Here is a 22145-nt window from a genome sequence, read left to right as displayed (position 1 = left end):
CTCTCAAGTCCATCTCTCAGGATGTCTCCCTGATAGCCTTCGTGATCATCAGACGACATACCTAATTAGGAGTCGACCCCAACTAATTAAACAACCAATTATCAGGGTCATAAGAAACAAAAAGTACTTTAAAGCTCAAGACTTGATAAATTCACTCAAATCCTGTACATGGACTCCACTAAAATACTTACCACTAGATGAAGCTGTAGAATACTTCAACACAACCTTCCCGAACATCCTAAACTCCCATGCTCCACCTAGAACCACTAGAATTGAAACCAACCTTGCACCATGGCTATCTAAAGACACCAGATCCCTAATGAAAGAAAGAGACAAAGCCTGGCTGCAATTCCTTAAACACAAAACCCCAACTCTAAAACAAAAATATCATGAACTACGGAATCAAGCCAAGAAACACAAAAATCGACAAAATTACTTACTATAAAACACTACAGGAAAAACACTCTCACAACCCTCAAAAATTCTGGGCATCAATTAACAACCTATTACACCCTGGAAAACCTACCACTCCAGCCCCTATACTTCCAAACAATCTACATAACATCCCCACCCACTTTAACAAATACTTTACTGAAACCATCCAAGCCCTAGCCAATACCCAAGCAACTAGCTCTCACACAACATCAACTACAGCCCCCTCCCCCTCCAACTCAGATGATAATGCACACAGTTTCTCCCTAGAACCAGTCAGTACTACAATTATTACCAAACTACTCAAAAAACTGAAGTCAATAACCCCAGCAGTAGACAAATACCAGCAGAATTCCTACAAATTACTGCAGACACCATAGCCTATCCTGTATCCATTCTCATCAACAGATCTATAACTGAATCCAAAGTACCTAAAATCATGGAAAATATCACACATAATACCATTACATAAAGGGGGACAATCCCTTGAACTTAGTAACTACTGCCCTATTGCAATACTATCACCCCTATCAAAGATTCTAGAGAGAGAGTAGTCCACTGACAACTAATGAAATTTCTGCTTCACAACAATCTATTATCACAATCCCAACATGGATTCAGACCTTCACACAGTACTACCACAGCATTGCTATCCTTCACAAACAATATTAATACCCACAGAAACAACAGCCTGTTTGTATCCTCAATATTCCTAGACCTATCCAAAGCCTTTGATATGGTGAACCACAGTCTACTACTAGAAAAACTTGCCACTCTTAACATAAATGCTTCCACCTTATCCTGGTTCAGTAGCTATTTATCTAACTGACAGCAAGCTGTTCTCTGGGAAAACCACATATCACCCCTACTCCCAATAACCACTGGTGTACCACAAGGATCCATCCTTGGCCCACTATTATTCTCATTATTTACTAATGACATAGCATCATCCCTGCCCTCTACCTCAATAGTCCAATACGCAGATGACACCACTATAATAATTGCCGCAAGCATCCTTGATAAACTCCAAATTATAACCCAAAATAACTTTACCCTTGCTGAAGAATGGTTCACCAACATCAAACTGCTGCTTAACCCAAAGAAAACTGAACTTATTCTTTTTAGCCCAAGTAGACCCCCCCCCCAAAAATAATAACTTTTCAATAATATCCAAAGATAATACTACCATTACTCCTACACCTCACACCAAGCTCTTAGGAGTAGTAATTGATAATAAACTTAAATATGACATCCATATTTCCCAAACAATCAAGAAAGTCAATAAAAAGATAGGACTCCTTTATAGAAACCACAACTACATGACCAGACACACAAAAGCCACCATAGCTAGAACTCATCTGTTATCTATACTTCTGTATGCCTCCCCAATCTTAAACAACCTTCACCAAGCAGAGCTTTCTAAGACTGAATCATGCTACAACAAAATTGCCAAATTTGCTAATGAGGCCACACATAGGTCCCATCACTGTCAATGCCTCCGACAACTCAACTGGCTTGAATTACCCCAAATCCTTCTGCTCAACCAACTCACCACTGTCCATAAGCTCTACTACCTTCCTTTGAAAACCCCTGCCTTGCAACAAGTAATTCAACACTATAGTCCCTCCAGAAACCTAAGATCAGCACAACAAAACCACACAATGGTCACCAAGCACAAAAATGAAGCTGGCAAATCACTCTACGCCTGCTGCATTGCAAAAACCTGGAACCTTCTACCCAATCACCTTACCTCAACATCCTTCACCTTACCTCTTCAAAAAATACATCAAATCACATTTTATGCAAAACTGGCTATGTTCTTGTCTTCCTCCAGTCTAGACCTGAAAATTCACTGCTATCAATACTCACTCAAATAAACATCATTGTTCTCAACCACTAATAGCTTAATGACACAAAGCTGTAAAACAAATTATGCTCTACTGTCTTACCCCTTTTGCACAAATTTTAGAAGATACTCCAATATAACTAATATCAAACTACTGTTTTTATCTGTATTCAACCAACATACTGTACTCTGAGTCGAAATATCCTGTACCTTGCAAATATTACCACTGTAAGGAAACTAACTGTACCTGTCTGCATGAATACTGTCTTATATTATACTAATGTTAACTAATGTTTTGTATAACTGGAAATGTTAACCAATATAATGTATTGTCATATTCGTGGAGCTTTTCTCCCTGGGCCTCCGATGAAAACGGATCTGTGTCCAGTCGGACTTTCCCGGTAAACAAATGTACAATGAAATAAAATAAAATAAATAACAAGAGATCCTGTGGAGGTAATAGAAATATTTTGGAAATTTTATGAAAGTTTGTATAAAGCAGAGAAATATGGAAATTAAGAAAATGTACAAATGGAAATGTTTGTGGAAGAATTAAATATGCCAGGGTAAGAGGTAAAGGAGGCTCAATTACTAACAGGATAAGGGGAGATCACATAAAAATGGTAAATGGTGATGTATAACCAATCTACAAGATAGTCCCCAGGAATAGATGGTATTCCTGTGAAAGTTTGGAAGCTCGGAAGGAAAAAGTGATGAAGATCAGGAAGGTTTTGTTTAACAGTATTTTAAGAGGAGGAGAAGCACCAACATGCTGGAAGAAAGCAGTTGTAATAACTGAAGAGTGTAGAGATCCATCAGATCCAGCTTCATACATGCCCATTTCAATCACAAACCATGATTATCAAGTGTTTATGTCTGTAATGGCTAAAAGAATGGCTAAGGTGATGCCATAACAGATAGATATGGATCAATGTGGTTTTGTGGAAGGGTGGCAAACATTAAACATTAACAGAACATTGATGATCCACACGGAAGCAGAATGTAAGAAAATACCACTGTTGTTGGTGGGTCTTGATGAAGAGAAAGCATTTGACAGACTAAGCTAGGGGTTTATGAGCAGGGCATTGCAAGCATTTGCATTCTCCTGGTAAAATTATAAGGTTGATTAGGAGGACATATGGGTTCCTCTTTGATAATTTCGGGGTGTCCTCTTTAGAATCACTGGTAAAAAAAAAAAAACGAGAGACTCGGAAATTCAAGGATACAACTGGGATGGTAGTCAAGAAAAGCTGGCTCTATTTGCAGATATTATTTTATACCTGATGAAACCAGAAAAGGACATTTCAGTGTTGTGGAACATTTTGAGGCAGTTTCAAATCTTTTCAATTACAAAATTAATGAAGCAAAAACAAAGGCAATAGCTTATAAATTATGTACCCACACACAAATTGGTTTAGCAATATCCATGCTTATGGGAACATGATAAAATGAAGTACTTAGGAGTATGGATTAAAAAGGATTCTGGTGTGGCAGCTAAGGATATGTTGGACGAGACTAAACAAAAGACAATACAAAAACTGAGAAATTGGAAGCTCTGTTTTATGGCTACGGATATAGAGATACAAGCAGTTAAAATGTTTTTAGTCCAATCAGTTTTATACACAGGTCAGGCATATCAACAAAAGGAGAATTCGTGGACAGCAATTAATAAAGAGCTGAAGGACTACCTGAAAGGGGAAGATGGCAAGAGTCAAGTGGGATAAGGTGATTCTTCCAACAGAAACAAGGCAGTTTGGGATTACCTGGTTTGAAGGGGTAGTTCAGAGCTACACAGTTAAGGCTCCTATATATAGTACAAACAGAAACCTATAATTCAAAGTAGAAATGGATGATGATGAAATGAGGGGAAGCTCAAGAAACAAGGACAGACTGGGATTTAGGATGCAGATCCTTAAAGAGAGTAACAATAACCATACAGATTATTATATTCATAAAACAGCAGAAAGCATTCTAAGATCTAAACTGACGTGGGACTGGAGAAAGGAGATTCTGCCAATAGGGATGTCTTCAATTAGGGACACAGACCATAGGCAAGAGGGGGGGGGGCAGGAATTTACTGGATAAAACTGGCAAAAGGGCCAATGTATTTGGAGCAAATAATTAGAGGGGGAAAGGTAACAGAATGGGAAAAGGCCAAGAATTTATTTGGACTGCAGGCTAGAGATTGCCTTCACTATCAAGGACTGATATCAGAGTACAGGCAAACAAAAAAATAGGGGAAGCAAAAGACCAGCACTGGTAGACGTTTTAGTAGACTCTAGAACAAAAGTGGCTGTAAAAAAAGAATAATTAGTAGAGCATAAAAAATACTGCATGACAGCTACAAGAATCAGAAGAGGTTAGAAAGGATTGGGAAGAGAAAGATTAGATAATCAATTCACAAAGGGGAGATATATACATTTGTTTCCTAAATATGCAACAAAGTCTAGAATATTTAGGATCTTTGGAATTGTTTACACAGGTATTTTTATACCCAAAGTAGACTCTAAAGAATTTTTCCTCAGGTAGACAGCAAATGTTACAGGTATGACGGGGAGAAAGAGGTAATTGGGAACATATTTTCTGGAAGTGTAATGAGCTGGCAGACTTTAAAATTCCATGCAGACTACTCTATCAGAAATACTAGGTGAGTAAACTGGTAAAACTACGGAAATTTTTTTTTTTTTTGAGTTATGAGACAGAATCGGAACTGCCTGCTGAATGTAATTATGGTGGCTGCCAAAAAAGTAATTACCAGAAAATGGAAATCAAAGTCTAAACCAACTCTACTAGAAGTAGTGAATATAGTAACAGACATAAAACATGGAATCTTTAGAAAACAGCAGCAGCAAATTACATAGAAAAAAAACTGGAACTGTGGGAACAAGACATGCAAAGGAGGAATGAGGTTTAAAAGAAGGCAGGATTTAAATGAGCTATGTAATCTTTGACTGACAGTAACTGGACAGATAAGTGATGTATAATGCTTGCAACTAAAATTAAGTCAATATGGTTTGTTTTCATTTATATAAATATGCAATTGCCTATGTCATATGTGATAATTTAATAAAGCTATTTCTTGTTTAAAAAAAGTACCAAAACAAGAAAGAAATAATAACGGCTTGGGCAAACATCCCTCCTACACCAAACATATGCGGACAGTGGGATGAGGGTGGTGGTTGTATTGGGTCTATCTCGAAAAGTCTGACCAGATACTGATCTTCTGTGAAAGAAGTTTCAATTATTACCACTACTGTTGACAACAAGCAAGAAGATGAACATCCTGTATTTCCCAATCTCACTCTATTTTTAATTCTCATCATTATACATCTCTTCCTATACATTCACAATTTCATCTAAAGCGTTTTTTTTCTGCCATCATTTGTACAATGAGACCTTCATACGTTACAACTGTTGTCATCTGCATTGAATTACCTTATTTAACTAAAATATTAACCTTGACACAACGCAAACATAGAAAACATTAGACCTCATCAATCACCATGCGTTTTTCAATCACTTGCATATTAGTTTTCGACTATCAATGCCTACCAAAGGATGGATCCTGTTTATACTAAAGAGCTGCCTATATGCTTGTCTTAGTTTCACTTCTCCAAACGTTTAGGTTTTCACATACCTTGATGGGAATGTACCCCATCCCTAAATTAAGGCATAATTAAAGTTCATGAAATCAGTTTTGCTTCACTCTGACATTTGATAAGTGTGTTCTTCTCAGTACCTGCAATGTACTCTACACATTGCCTCTTTTTGCAGCTCTTAAGGGTTTACCCTCATTGGTACCATATTTAGATGTTTGAAGATTATTTTTCCAGTGTGGGACTGCTAGTGATTCCCCACTATTACCTAAAGGGTCTGGGCTTCAATTTCACTCATTGCTGACCTTATCTGTGAAAATGACTACCATAATTACTAAGATATGCTCCTCAGAAGCTAAGAGATTTTTAATACTTGTTTGTTTCATAAGTATGCTTATAATGGTGATGCTATTAGTTTTAGGTAAGCAATTATTCTCATACAGCTTTTTACACATTTTAGCTAATTTTATCCATACTATTTCATATTTACTACCCATCATGTCTTCATTTATTTCAGGAGCTGAGCAAAAATATATATTCAAGGAGGCAGCCACAGTGAATCAGCATCTGAACACTGATGAATACACTGAGGTAGTGATGACATACATTTCAAACTGCAGTGATGGGTTAAACAAACATCAAGAGTATGACTATTATAGCTAGCCAGATGCCAAGGCTCCCTTCTAAGGTATATGAGCTTCTGAAGGAGAGAAATGCAGCTTACAGGGCTAAGGACAAAGCAGCCCTAAGTGCAGCAAGAGGTAATCTGAGGAGGGGTATAAAGGATGCTGAGAGAGAATATGGCAGAAAGATCCAGAGCCACTTTGAAGACATGAAGGAAGAAGACTATGGCAAGACATACAAGAGATCACAGACTACAAAATCAGGTGAGCACAGTGTAAAGATAGCATTGAATTCCTGGACAGTTTGATCATCATCTTTGGTAGATTTGAGGAAAGAAACAGTTGGCGCTAAAGCTACTCACTGATGAGAAGAATGCAGTACTCAGCCTCAGTACAGAGGAGGTAAGAAGACAGCTAAAGAGAGTGAACCCCAGGAAGGTTGCTGGCCTAGACAAAACATATTGGGCAAGGTGTTAAAAGGCTGTGCTGATCAACTATGCACAGTGCTCAACGAAATGTTTAACACCTCTCTTGCCATGGCGAAAATACCCTCATGCTACAAGAAAACTATCATCATCCCACTACCTAAGCGAACCACACCCTAAAGCCCCAACAACTACAGACCAGTAGTGACTCATACAATTATGAAATGTTTTGAGCGGCTGATCAAAAAGTATCTTTCATCATTCCTACCTCTTGATTTTAACCCTGTGCAATTTGCATACAGAGCTAACCGATCCATGGCTGATGCTACATCAGTAGCACTACAAATCTCCCTTGAGCTTTTAGAGGGCAAAGACAGCTATGGGAGGATGCTGTTCATAGACCAGGTCTGTATTTAATATGGTGGTACCAATGCAGCAAATGGAAAAAATAGCACATTTAGGAATCAGTAAACGTCTCTAACTGGATTTTGGACTTCTTGACTGAGAGACCACAGAGGGTGTGTGTTCAGGTAAGAACACATCAAAGTTCATCACGATTAACACAAGGGTTCCACAGGGATGTGTTCTCAGGCTACTGTTATTCACCATCCTGACCCATGACTGCTATGCTGGGTGAGTAGCCAGTATCTGCTCACATCCATCCTCCCATGCTACCTCCTACAGGCACATGAGCTGCAATCTGAACTCAGGTCACTTGCGACAGTCAGGGCTTTATATTCCTCTACCCACCACAGTGCGTTTCTCGTCAATAAAAAGATTATGATATTAATATTGAGGAGAAACATCTTGCTGCATGAACTTGGCCATAATTTTATTCCTAGCTAACACAATCTGTAAAATTCAGCACTACAATGCTAAATACTGCTTTCCTGCAATCATTTTAAAATGCTGCAACTTGCTTCCCCACCATATGGTCACAAAAAGATGTTGCAAGTTGCACTCAGTAAAATGTTTCTCATGCCTGTCTGCATTTACTTCAAAATGCAGAAAACAGCACCAGGTGAAAGCTCACAAAGTTAAAAGATGCTATATAAGTGATGGATTTAAAAAGCCAACTGTAAACAGAAACATAATTTTACTAACCGGTCTGCCTTATTTCAAAAGAACCCCTAAAGCACATAGCAGCATCACCAGAACACTTACAGACTCTTTTTCTGTAATTATAAAGCTACATGGGGTTATTCATGAAATAGTCTTTTACTAAATGCAGGGGTGATTTGGAGGTGAAGAGAGTAAGAAAGTCCAGCCTTCCCTAACTGCACTTTCATTTTCACACATTGTACATAACAGTACTATTTGATCAAAAACTACAAAGCAAAATATCAAAAGCTGCATCCAGTAAAATACTTCCTGGTCTTGTCTGTATTTCACAGATTCATCAACTGTACTATTCAGTGTCAACTTCCATTAGGAGTCATAATTAGTTTGAAAACATTGCTCTCCATACCCCTAGTTATCTAATAACACTTTAAATGCACTCAGAAAATCAGACTGATAAAGCCTAAAATTCTAACGCCAAAACATTGGGATAATTATTTATATGAATTTATACTTCCTTGTGTTTTTACATTCTGGAATAATGAGGTTCACAGCTGTGTCTACTGACTCAATAATTTAATTTTTATTTTTAGATCTGAAAGGTCTGTTAGTGTTACACTGTTTAATGTTTTATACACCAAGCAGAGTTTACCCTTATGGTATCTATGTATGACATGTTATGTTTTACAACTGAAGGAACATTAACCTCTGATAACTTAGGTGATTACAAGTTAGAAAAATCTGGTGAATCTGTTCTGTGCTTCTTCAATATAAAATCAGTGCTGGAGCACCCACAAAAATAGTTATGCTACTATAGGCTAGATTAGACTTACAAAATAAACTAGTAAGAATATGATGCTTTTTGGATGGCACAACCTCATTAAAGTACAAGGATATACCTCCAACAAAAAAGCAAATACACAAAAAAGCTTTTTGAGTATAATAAGTGAGAGTAGAGGTATAGCCAAAAGAAGAAAGGGGGCTGGAGGGAGGATAACCAGGACTGCAACAGTGAATACACTCAGACATCTACATTTATGGTAAGTGGACACAACTGTACTATGTTCTTAGTGTTTCACTGTTGCAGTCATTACCATTTGGGTAGCTTCCCAAAGCTAATGTTGGGAGGAGGAATTTAGATAGAATTAGGACCTGCTATAAGGCCCGGCAAGACTGCAGTGGCAAAACCAGCTCTGGATTTAAAGAAAAATGGCAAATGATAATGCTTGGTGAAAGTATGTACAGAACTCCGGGTAGCAGCTTCTAGGATGTCCCTTGTAGGGACGCCCCTGAGAAAGGCTGTAGAGGTAGATGCAGCCCTGGTCGAATGGGGTCTGATGCCCCATGGGACTGTGGGATAGGTTTTCCATTGTGCTTATAGCAGAAATGAATGCAGTGGCCTATCCATTTCGAAATGGTTTGCTTTGAAATAGCTTTCCCCTCTGTCCCTGCAGCAAATGCCACCAGCAGTTGTTCAGATTTTCTTTGAGGTTTAGTCCTGTCCAAGTAGAATCTAAGTTGTATGTGCACATCTAAGGAGTGCAGTATCCATTCCCCTTTGTTCTGTGAGTTAGGAAAGAAGATAGACAAATGAATGGACTGATTAAGAGCCACACTGGATACCACCTTGGGCACGAAGGAGGGATTGGTTCTGAGGGACACCCTGTCCACATGAAAGATGATGAAAGGCTCCACTGCCATAAGGGCCTGTAACTCGGATACCCTTCTTGCAGAAGTGATTGCTAAAAGGAAAGCTGTTTTCCAGAAAATAAATTTTAAATCTGCAGTAGCAGCTGGCTCGAAAGGAGGAAGAGTGAGTTTCTCCAAGACAAAGTTAAGGTCCCAGGCTGGAGTTGGAGCTCTCCTCGGTGGCCTTAAATTTTTGGCCCCTCTGAGGAACTGCTTGAGTAATGGGTAAGAGAAGAGTGGAGGCTCTGTGTTATAATGAGCTGAAATGGCTGAGGCATGAATTTTGATGGAGGAAAAGGACAAGCCCATATGAAGCATCTCAGTCAAATATTGTAGAATCGGAGGTAAATTGGGCACTGCTGCGCTCATCCCTGAGATTGGTTCCAGGTACAAAATCTTTTCCATTTTGCAACATAAGATTTTCTAGTGCTAGGCCTCCTTGCCTCTAAAATGATATCCATCACTGATTTACTGAGGGGTGGTAAAGGAGACATTAGGTAATTAGCCAGGCTGCTAGGTTCAGGGTTTGCAGCTGAGGGTGCAGAATCTGGTTCTCCTGCTGAGACAACAGGGAAGGAGTCTGAGGTAGGTGCCATGGGGTCAGGCATGACACACTGCGCAGGAGGGGGTACCAGTGTTGGCATGGCCAGTCTGGTGCAATTAAAATAGTCCATGGCTTGTCCTGTTTGATCTTTAGTAGTACCTTGGAGAGCAGAGGCAGAGGAGGAAAGGCATAAACTGATAGGTTTTTCCAGCTGAAGGATACAGCATCCACTTTCCAAGCTAGTTTGTGGGGAATCCTTGTGCAAAATTTGTCTAATTGATGGTTCTGGGAGGAGACAAACAGGTCTATAGCTGGGCTCCCCCATTTGCTTGCCAACATGTTGAAAATCCTTGCTTCCAGTTTCCACTCATGAGGGTCCATGAGGTTTCTCCTTAGTCCATCTGCCAGTGTACTTACTTTTCCTGGCAGGAATTGAGTTTGTAGATTCACTTGGTAGTTCAAGACTGTGTTCCACAATGCCATGACTAGTCTGCAGAGGGGGTAAGAGTATGTACCCCCCTGCTTGTTTATGTACCACATGACTGTGGTGTTGTCTGTCTTTACCATTAGTTGTCTTGGAAGAATGTGGTCCTTGAAGGCTGTCAGAGCATTCTGTACAGCTAACATTTCCTTTTGATTTATGTGTAGGTGCATTTGACTTGGGTTCCATTTGCCCTGAATGCACTTCCCTGCCAGGTGAGCCCCCCATGCATAGTCTGATGCGTCTGTTAAGGTTTAGGCGGCAGGGGGTAGTGTGAATGGTAGTCCCTTGTTCTGGTGGCAGGCCTCTGCCCACCAAAGGAACTCTAGGCATAGGCAAGGTATGACAGGAATCATAGCTTCTAGATCCTGTGAATGTTGACACCATAGACTTTTGAGATATCATTGCAGTTTCCTCATATGAAGCCTTGCATATGGAATTAGAAGAATGCAGGAGGCCATAAACCCAAAGGCTTGCAGTATTTGCCTTGCAGATAACTGCATTTTTGTGGCCACTTGTTTGAAGTAGGTTATCAAATGAGTCCGTTTCTCTGGCGTGAGGAAAGCCATCTGGGAAGATGTATTCAAGCTTGTACCCAGGAATATAATTTGTTGACAGGGTACCAGGTGTGATTTATTTTTGTTTATGCTGTACCCCAGACAAGTCAGTACCCTTTTAACAAAGGCCAGGTGATTCAAAAGTATGTCCTGGCTTTCTGCCTGAATTAGACAATCGTCCAGGTATGGATATATTTGAATATTTCTTTGCCTGCAGAATGCAGTGACTGGAGCTAGACACTTTGTGAATACCCTGGGTGCAGTAGATAAGCCAAAGGGCAGTGCAGAGAACTGATAGTGCATGTAGCCTGCTTTGAAGCGTAGGTATCTTTTGCAAGACTCCCTGATTGGGATGTGCAGGTATGCTTCTTTTAATTCTAGTGTTGCCAACCATGCATCTTTGCCTAGCATAGATGAATGAAGAGTCAGCATCTTGAATTTTGGAATCACCAGAAAGGTATTTAGAGTAGAAAGGTCCAGGATAGGATGCCATGGGTACCAGAAAAAGTCTTGAATACAAACCTTGTCCCTTTTCCTCTTCTCGTACCAAATGAACAGCCCCCATGCTTGAGAGAGAGTACTTGATTTTGGGCCTCTGCCCACTGATTTGGGGGTAGATCTGGCCACCCACTTGGTGTTGGTAAGGTGTGGGAGTGAAATCTGTATCCTCGGGACACTATATTTAAAACCCATTTGTCCTGGGTAATGAGTTCCCAGTTTTTGGCCTGCAGACCAATCTTTCCGCCTAAAGGACCATTCAGTTGGGAAGTGCTTGGAAGTTTTAAAAGCAAGTCATTGAGAGAGTTTTCCATAGTGGGGGGGGGGTCTTACTACTCCCTGATTTGGGTGCGGAAACCCCCCACTGCTTAGTCTTGTGTGTCCCCTGGGACTGAAACCTGGGGTTTTTGGTGTGGCTGGGTTTGGCTTGAGAAGACCTGGAAGGGGCTGGAAAGGACCAATTCTTAGAGGGCCAGTGCCTAATAAATCTAGAAGGCTAAACTTGTAAGAAATCTTTAACAGTTTGCATAGATTTAGCTTTATCTTCCATCTTTTTAAGAACTTCCTCAGCCTTGTTGCCAAACAGGTGGTCCTGATTTAAGGGAGCATCCAACAATTTAGCTTTAACATGATCAGGTAAAGATTGCTCCTTAAGCCAAGCATGCCTTTTGAGCACAGACCCAGTAATAGCAGCCCTGCAAGATGCCTCTAATGAATCAAATCCACATTGCAAAGTATGTTTTCCAACCTGTTCAGCAGAATGCATTAAAACTTGTAATTCTTTATTTTCCGCACAGTCATGAATCATCATTTTCTGTTTAAGAAATCCAATAACATGTTGCTGATACTTTAACATATGAAACTGGCAGTTTAAAGCCCTAAAGGCTAAGGTTGCAGAAGTGTAAACATTCTCACCCCATCTACCCAACGCCCTGGAGTCTCTATCAGAAGGGGTAGGATTTTTAGCAGTAGAAGCCTTAATGCCCTTGGGTCCCTGTGAAATAGTCTCTGGATCCGCAATAGGATTTTTAAAAAGGAACTTGTGTGAATCAGGAACCCTGTAATATCTGTCAGGTTTTCTGGTTGCAGGAGGCAAATAATCAGAGGCCAAACTAGATTCCGAAAAAGCATCAACAATGTCTAGTACAGGAGGAATAGCTAAAGGCCTATTGCTGAGGCAGGAGTAAGAAATCCCTAAGCCTCTTTTTTGAATCAGAAAAATCCTGGCTTTTCCAGTGGAAATGCTCCCTTAGAGTACGCAAGGTTTCACCAAAAGAAAAATCCTCTGGCGGGGAAGCAGAGGGTATAGAGTCCTCTGCATCAGAATCCTCATAAGTAGATAATGGCAAATTCAGATCATCAGAAAAATCAGAATCCTGGTCAGAAGATTCATAAACAACTTCAGTCCTAGGTCTCTTAGGAGGGGGAGGTTGGCTTCCCCCAATTAGAGTTATAAGATCTTCAGCCATTCTTATCACTTTTTAGGCATGTGGCCTGGGCGTCATTGTTTTAGGCATGGTTCGAGATTTAGGCCTAAATGAAGGAGGAGGCGTCTGTTTAATATCCAAGTCCGTAGGCCTGAATATACCCTCAGAGGCCGGTGCCTGCACAGTGGCTCCGGACCCATCCAAGGTAGAGACATCCGCAGCTTCCATAGTTGAAGCATCCTGCGGCATACCGGACTCCGAATGGGTCTCAGTAGAGGCCTGCGAATCAGAAGTAGCAGGTATCAGGGGCTGGGAAAGTGCCACACTGAGTACCAGCGAACTGGCGACTGGCTTAGGAGAAGCGTCGTGGGCAGTTTTGGACCTCAGCAGCCTGTCTCTGTCTTTATCGTTGCAGTTTTACGAAATCCTGGTAGTCGGACGGCTAACCAACAACATTTCTGGATAATTAAACCGAGAACCGAAATATTTAGAGGCAAAAATATACCGACGATGGATAGTGCGTTGATTAAATAAAGCACAAAACCGACAAGGTACGTCGTGATCAGGGCCAAGGCAAGGAATACAGTACGAATGAAAATCTTTATGAGGTATTTGCTTTCCACAAGTAATGCAATTATTAACTTTTACTGACATTGGTTAAGGAGCAAGAAAAAGTTTCCCCAACGGGGTACTTGGCTTTAGTTGAGGACTTCGGTTCTTAAACTCGAAAACGAAAATTTCAGGAGTCGGCCGACTGGCACTTGCAAACTGCTTCTGCTTCGGGCACCGCACGGCAAGAAAGACTGATGTAATGGCGTCGGCTGCATGTTTTATACCCCTGATGACCTGACGTCATGGAAGAAGGGACAGCAACCGCTGCAGGACCCAAGACTTTGTTAATCAGGCCGACTGAGGGCTACTGCAAGCAGATAACCCCAAATGTAATGACCGCAACAGTGAAACACGAAGAACATCAGTCTTAACTGTTTATGTCCTCTGCTCCTGAATCTTGTCACATTTTTGTGAAGTCAATACATTATTAATCCATATATCTAAGTCCTTAATGACTCTCACTGTTTCCAGAATGGAGTTGTTCAGAAAACATTTCTGAGTTGATTGCCAAACTGTATAATTGCATCACTTTACAACACTAAAGTTTAGACCAGATGAATCTATCCATTTATTCAGTGACTGCAAATATTGTTTCAGACGTTAACATCTGAATGCCTTGTTACCACAACACAGTTTCAATGTCATCAGTATACTTATTTGTCCAACATTTACAATAAGTTAGAATGGAGGTAAAAACAAAGTTAAATAGGACTGGTCCATAAGACTGACCTCCTGGGGTACAGCTGATTTAGCTGGAATCCAGTACAATTGGCATTACTATATACTGACAGTTTGGGGTCTGCGATTTAGCCATCTTTGTGCAATGTGGTTATTTAAATCATTTAGTTTCATATTTTTATGACTGTGTGATCTAATCTATCAAAGACCTTTGTGAAATCTGAATATACTAACAATATCCCCGGTCTCATATCAAGGGCTATACAAACAAGATCAGAGAAGACAGCTGAACTGGTAAAACTGCAGAATGACCTGCAAATCCATGCTAGTTTAGATCACAGAGTACTGAGTACCAATTCTGGAACTTCAAGATTCTAAATATCTTACAAAACATTTACCAGTTACTGCTGATGAATAATTACAGACCTGTTAGACTGACAAGTCTGTTCCGATTCCCTTGTGGAAAAAAAACAGTGCGAGATGACCACTACTCCTCTGGGACAGTACCCTTTGATAAGACAGAATTAAATGTAGCTGCAAGATGTTTTACTAGTTCATCCTTAACCACGCAAACTGTCCAGAAAAATTGTCAGACCCATACTAAATGTTTTATTCTTGTTATGGACTGCTACATCAATAGCAATAATTGGGCAAGCTACATCTGACACCTTTTTGTACATGCAGATTTGAAATTACACAGACATACATAAACATGCAAAATATATACTCTGTGCATGAACCATAACGGACACCAACCACACTATTATATAGTAATATGCCCAAGTATATTACTGCTTTTACAAGTGAAGCAAGACTTCACTGTATTTTACCTTAAAGAGAAAAAACGTAAAAACTGTATGTTTTGCTTCTACAATAGCTCTTTTTAGATGTCTAAAAGCCTCATTTAAACTCATTTTCTTCTTACTAGTGTCATGTTTTCTGTAGATTTATACCACTTCCTTTTAATTTTATATCACTACTGTGGTGCTTGGCATCCATGCTTGCCAACACATTTAGCAGGCAAGGTGCTTTTGAGATATTGAGTACAACTATCACACATTAGCTACTATGTCAAGTCATCCCTTATGAAGTACAAATTGCTCCAAACTCTGATAGCTATGCGTTGTTTCACCTTATCCTTATACAGGATTTTTAAGTTGTAAATAATTTGGGAATAAACTTGTTTCACTCTGAGTCTAACACTAAGTTCTTATCTAATACTCCTTTCCTCCAAGTCTGACAAGTAGTGTTTCAATTTCCCAGTTAGGGGTCACCACAGCGGAACTCCGGTCCACTAATGATTGGCAGTAGATTTTTTTTTTTTTTTTTACAGTGCCGAGGTGCCAGCTCGACGCCCAACCTTCAACGAAGGCACGCCCATTCACTCATGTCTTTCGAACGCCACTCAACCGCGGGGAGGACATGCAAACTCCAGTGCTAAGTCAAATATATTTAATTCCCTGGTGGAAAATGGGGCTGAGTAGTTATTTAACAGCATTAAATCCATAAATTCAGTCTTGAAATGGGAAACTCCTGAATATGTTGATCTATGTGTGGATGATTAAAGTCACCACAAATACTGGTTTCAGCATTATCAAACATGAATTTCGTAATACTGCACATTTTAAATTAAATGCAAATAAAAACAGCTTGTTCTTTAAACAAAGATGCAGAGTTGTACAAATCTGTCCTTAGTACAGTTTTGTATTTCAACAGTTAAATATGAATATGGGTACCAGGTTATATCAAGTGTCCTACCATCTAGCCACAGCTTGCTGGTATCCAGATATTCCTAAAAAGAAACAGTAACTTGAACGTACACAAATTTTAATATCCATGGTTGCATTTAATCAACAGTAAGAATAATGACAGCTCAAAATAAAAATACTATGTATATCAGTGTCGTATGCTTACCAAAATATTTTCTATATTTGTACAGCTCACGCTCCTATGTCCAGCAGGTTTTCTGTTTACACTCTGATGGTTTTTACTGAATGCGAGGGATGATGTAGAGTGAAACAGCAAGTGATCCAGCCTTCTGCTGCTGAATTCCCATTTTAAAATAACTTAATCCTGTTTCCTCACGTGATCATAAAGTACACAGCAAAATGTTAAATCTACACTTTGTAAAATCTGTTACCCATCATTTGCAAAAAACAGCCATACAAGCTGTACACTCATGTATTTTGTACAAATGCAGAACACTGTCATGTATAATATTGGTTTCTGTTTACACAATGGTTCTTCCTGAATGCAAGAGTGCTGCAAAGTGAAACAAAAATTCACTCACTCAGTTTCCAAACTTTTATAGTACAAATATGACTCAAGCACATATGATTTTTTTTACAATGTTTTTACTGTCAATATCAATGTTTACAATTGTGCAAGCAATGTACTGTACTATATTCTTGATTCTCTGATGTGGATACTGTCTCACAGCAGGCAGTGAGGACTAACAGACAAATACAGGCAACAGGAACGTGTTTCATTATTTTAAATGGATTACGCATTTCAAGGGACAGTACACTACATTACACCACATCATTCTAGATGCTACTTTAATTCTACCTTGCAGATGCACCTGTGAAAAATAGGCAATCATAAAGAAGTGAAACAAGGTGACATAGGCTTTGACTGACTTCATGTGCTATTCTACATCATCAGGTATTGAGAAGGGTTCAATAAAATATCACTTCTACAGAATATTCGTTCTACCATGCAAATGTGCTTATCAGAGGGGTATTCCAACTTACTTTCCATTATTAAAAATCCTTACTGACTATACATGGTGGAGGTTTGTTTCTCAAAGAATCTCTCACTACCACCAGTACTATCCCATCACTACTTTGTCATAAATTAATGCTACCAGTGCAATGCATGCCAGCATATGGCAATGACAGTTTTTTTTTTTCCTGCTGTATAAACCACATTTTTATGACTAATACTACCATACTGAAATGTGTTCTTTAAAACACACTGTATAAATGTAGTACTTGTTTTGAAAAGTTCAGGTCTTCACCATGGCTCCCCCCCGTGTATACAAATCAAAGGAGTTGACCTATATGCTTATCACATTTCTTTTTTCAGTCTCAGGCTGTTACCACAGTAAAGAGCAGTGGATACCCAGGACCTAGCAAAGAAAATCACACAATGAAATAAATAGTATTTGTAACCGGTCATATCGCTCATTAACAAAGTCAACTCACTAGTCTACCATGAGAAACTGATTTAATATGCTGCTGTACTGCAGAACAGATGCAAATCTAAGGACAGCTATCAACATAACATTGTTTGTGTTAGTGGCAAGTTAAAATGAGTCTTTATACAGCCGTTTCAATGGCATATCGTATGGTGCACTATTCGGTGACTAAATTAAATGCTCACCTGATGAACCTAGTTTTGACAAAGGTGCAGCTATTTTCCTTTCGGACAGCTTGGAATCTGAAGGTAAAAACAAGAACAGTTCTTGATACGAGAAAAAAATACTTTTCATTATCTACATTTATGCCAGAGATTACAACAGATCAATTCTGTTTGAAGTTTCTCCAGAAAAAACATTTGCATTACTGACCACAAGACTTGGTTGTACTAGTGTAATTGCCATGAAGTCATACACTGTACAGATGTACAAAAAACAGGCTCAAATAGGATGTCAGTGGTAAGCTAGATGACTCCTTATTCATTTCAGTGATGTACAAAATTCTTCTGACTCAAAATATTAACGGAGAGTACAAAGCCCATATGAAATTAAGTTTTTTCACCTTCCACAGGGATACAAGTCAGAATGTTAGACAGGTAGGAAAGCAACATCCTTTATACGACTGCAGAAAATTAAAACAAAACTCAAGTTCCATCAGCCCAGACAACAAACATGGACATTAACTATACAAAACCAAGGAAAATCTAAACCACCATTAATCAAGTTAAACAGGATGATAAGTGGACAGCATTTCAATACATCTGTGACCTACTGCAGCAGGCTGTAATGGTACAATTTCATAACAGAAGGTTCACACTACACCCAAATTTGGACCCATCTATCTGACCAGTTATTCTATGTAAAATTAAGGAAGTATACTCAGCAGTATCCCATACAGCAGGATAAATAAAAGTTATATACTCACCTATGCATCTGTGTTGTCCATTTTCATTCTTCAACAAATGGGTCTCGGATCTGACTCGGCTGCTTTCTCTAGATTCTAGGATCCAACCCTTAGGCTCCTTCCTTTACCCATAATGCTCCTAACCACTGTATTACCTTAGATCGAGTTTGCTGCTACTATACTATCTTATAAATATAAGCCATTATAAAAAAAATCATAGTACTGCAGAAAAAAAGGTAACAGTAACAGAACAGGGTCTCAAACAGGAACTGTGGTTCCTAATAAAAAAAAAAATTCATCAGGTCATTGCCAAAAACATGGATAGGTGGACGGTGGTGGTGGGGGGAGTTTGAGGAGGTATGAAAATGGACAACACAGTTATGGTGAGCACATAACTTTTATATCTGATGTTGTCATTTTCACTTGTAAATGAGAAATAAAGCTATAAGCATTAGACCAAGTGGCAGCTGTACAATTATCATCAATAAAAGCTCTGGCTCAAAAGGCAGACATAGAAATAGACATAGTTGAATGTGCTTTTGTGGTCTTGACAAGGTCAAACCTCTTGAATAAACTTGAGAAATACAATCCATGATCCATTTGGCTACTGTAGTTTTAGAAACTGTTTTTCCCAATTTGTTCCTGGCAAATGAAACAATTGGCCAGTTTTTTCTAATATCTTCATCCTGTGAAGATAGAAATGAAGTTGCTTATGTACATCTAAAAGGTGAAGCATGTATTCTCCTTCATTGCTAAAATTAGCAAAGAAAACTAGCAAAATGATGACTTAATGTTTGGTTTCTGAAGCAACTTTGGGTAAAAAGGAATGATTAGTAAGTAAAGTAACCCCCGTCTTAATGGCAGATCAATTAAGGCGGTTTTGGAGAGAGCACTTGGAGTTCACAGACTCACCTCGCAGAAGTTACAGCTACAAGACAAACTGTTTTCCAAGAAAGAAATTTGAGATCTGCTTTAGCAGAGGCCTCAAAGGGCGATTGTACTAAACTTTGTAATAAGATCCAAAGGTGGAGAAGGATGCTTTATTGGGGGCCTAAGTAAAAAGGTACCTTTAAGAAATGCTTTACATTACTTGGATGAAGCTAAGAGGAAAGCATCATCTCCGATGTGGAAGTTAGAAATGCCTGCTAACTTTGATGGTGGAGAAACTAGCCCCATCTTGAAAAATACATGCAATAAATTCTAAAATAGCAGGGATTGTAGCAGTGAAAGGATCCTACTCTCTCTGCTGAGGCCAGAAAGAAAATATTCTCCTTTTATAAATTTTTCTAGTAGAGAGCTTCTGAGATGAAAAGAAAATTTGGTGAACAGGAGGGCAAAGCCTGGAATGCCTAGCCATCATTGGAATTGCAGAAACTATGCAGTCAGTCTCAGGCCTGCATGTCCAGATGAGTCATACCTGAATGATGTGAAAAGAAGCCTGGACCGGGGTCTGGTGTCCAAGGAGGACATAGTAGATGAGATCATAGGAAGGGTACCACACTTGCCAAGGCCAAAAGAGGAAATGAGAATTACTCTGCTCTTCAACTGGAGTGCTTTCTGAAGGAATTTGGGGATTACAGGTAGGGGGAGGATAAGCATAAAGTTGGGAATTAGGGCAAACAACCTGCTGCACTTGAGGGGAGACGCAACTAGGTTGCAGTGAGAATGACCCAATTTGTGGAAGATCATGTTTGACACTGACTGACACAGACCAGTTGTGGGGCATCCAAATAGTTCTGCTGAACACTGGATTTCCCCAGAATGTGCCATCACTACAGGAAAGCAGTTGCAGGAGACTGCCCACTGCCACACTCTCATTCCTTTTTGGCAAGGGGGGGTAAGATCTGGTTCCTCCTTGTTTCTTGATGTACCAAACCATTGACATTGTCATTTGGGATAGCAACTGTCCCTACAGGAAGAGAATTCTGAAAGTCCTGCAATGCTAAAAGGACCACTCATCTCCAAGCCATTTATATACAATTTATTCTCTTCTGTTTTCATCCCAAGAAATGCCCCCCCCCCCCAATTTGGAGGTATCCGTGATCAATGTGGCATTTGGGGGAGGAAGCATAAAGGGATGTCCCTGACAAATCTCATTGGACTCAACTCACCACAGAAGGGAGTCCCTGCAAACCTAAGATAGTTTTATAGGATGCTGCAAGGGCTGATAAAGAAAAGCCATTGTACTGCCAGAGTCCACTGGAGGATTCACATATGAAGACAAGCAGTAGGAATTTAAGGTAATTGCAGCAGCCATTGACCCTAAGGCTTTGAGAATCGGTTTTGCTGGGGGAGAAAGGCGAGAAAGAACCTGTCTGACATGCAGTCTCAAGGAAGAATTCTGTTTTATGGTACAACAGCAAGACAACTGACTATCTATAAACCCCAAGACTTAAACTAGTTGAAATTAAAACTTTGAAAGATTGATGGTGACTCCTAGAGATTGGGACAACTGGACTAATCCCAGCCTTTTTCTAGGAGATGCTTGGTTGATGCAGTGAGAAGCCAGTCGTCTAAATAAGGAAACACCCTGAATCCATGTAGTCTTAGATGGGCTGCTACCACTGCCACACATTTGGTGAACACCCTGTGTGTTGTGGTGAGACCGAAGGGCAGGGCTCTGAACTGATAATGGCCGGCTCCCAGCTGGAAGCATAGGATTCTTTCCGAACATCTATTCATTTTGATGTGATAGTACGCATCCTGAAGATCTACAGAGGACATGCAGTCACTCTTCTGTAACAGAGGCATAAAGGACTGAACCGTGACCATCTGGAACTTGGAATTTTTTACAAACTGGTTCAGATAACAGAGATCCAGGATAGGTCTCTGGTCTTCTTTGGCACTAAAATGAATTTTGAGTAAAAAAACAGATCCTTTGGTCTGGTGGGACATCTTGGAAGGCTCTCTTGTGTAGCAGTTTTTGAATTTCCAGAGCTGCTGACTTGCACTGACTGGGGGGGAACATCTGGGGGCCATTTTCTTTTCACAGAGGGAACTCGTATAAAGGGAATGAAATATCCACTGGATATGATTCTTTGCACCCATGAGCCTTTTGTGATGACTGCCCAGGCTTTTGGTCGCAAAGACAAGCTTCCCCCGACTGTCTCCAGAAAGGAACAGTCGGGCAAACCCTTCAGGAATGCTGAAAGGGTCTGTCCGAGTAGGAATCTTGGAACCGTTGATTTTTGTAGACCTCCTCTGTTGTGTGGGTGGCGTCTTCCATTGCCATTATTTCCCCCTCTGCCTCTGGGAGAAAAATCTCTGCGTGTTTCTTGAAAAGGTCCTTGAGATTTCTGGAACCAGATCTTCTTACCACCTCATTGATTCCTAGAGAAAGGTCTATGTGGGAAAGAAAAATGGATTCCCATGGCAGACAAGGTCTTCCCATCTTACTCACTGAGGAGAAAGTGTCTCTCTAAGGGTAGGCCCAAACAGAGAAGATCCATCAAAGGGAGCATTGATGCATGATGCTTTAAAGGGCTCTGCAAAGTCAGAGTCTCACACCCAGGCATGTCTCCTAATGGCTACGACTGGACCCGCAGCCCGTGAGGAACCTTCAGCTGCATGAGAGA

The 22145-nt window shown here is 40.0% G+C and overlaps 1 protein-coding gene across 2 annotated transcripts in view; it reads right to left on the bottom strand.

Moving 5' to 3' along the window:
* The window catches only part of LOC122804127 (putative transcription factor p65 homolog), a 2378992-nt gene that overhangs the window by 140247 nt on the left and 2216600 nt on the right, over positions 1–22145 (bottom strand). For both annotated transcript variants that reach the window (XM_044073775.1, XM_044073774.1), the window contains one exon: positions 17852–17908. In XM_044073775.1, coding sequence (XP_043929710.1) covers positions 17852–17908 — 57 coding nt within the window. The remainder of the gene's footprint in view (positions 1–17851; positions 17909–22145) is intronic.

Source organism: Protopterus annectens, chromosome 6.part0 (assembly GCF_019279795.1).
Source record: "Protopterus annectens isolate FY-2018-M chromosome 6.part0, PAN1.0, whole genome shotgun sequence".
In the NCBI taxonomy this organism is placed as follows: Eukaryota; Metazoa; Chordata; order Ceratodontiformes; family Protopteridae; genus Protopterus; species Protopterus annectens.
This window is presented reverse-complemented; position numbering and strand designations above follow the sequence as displayed.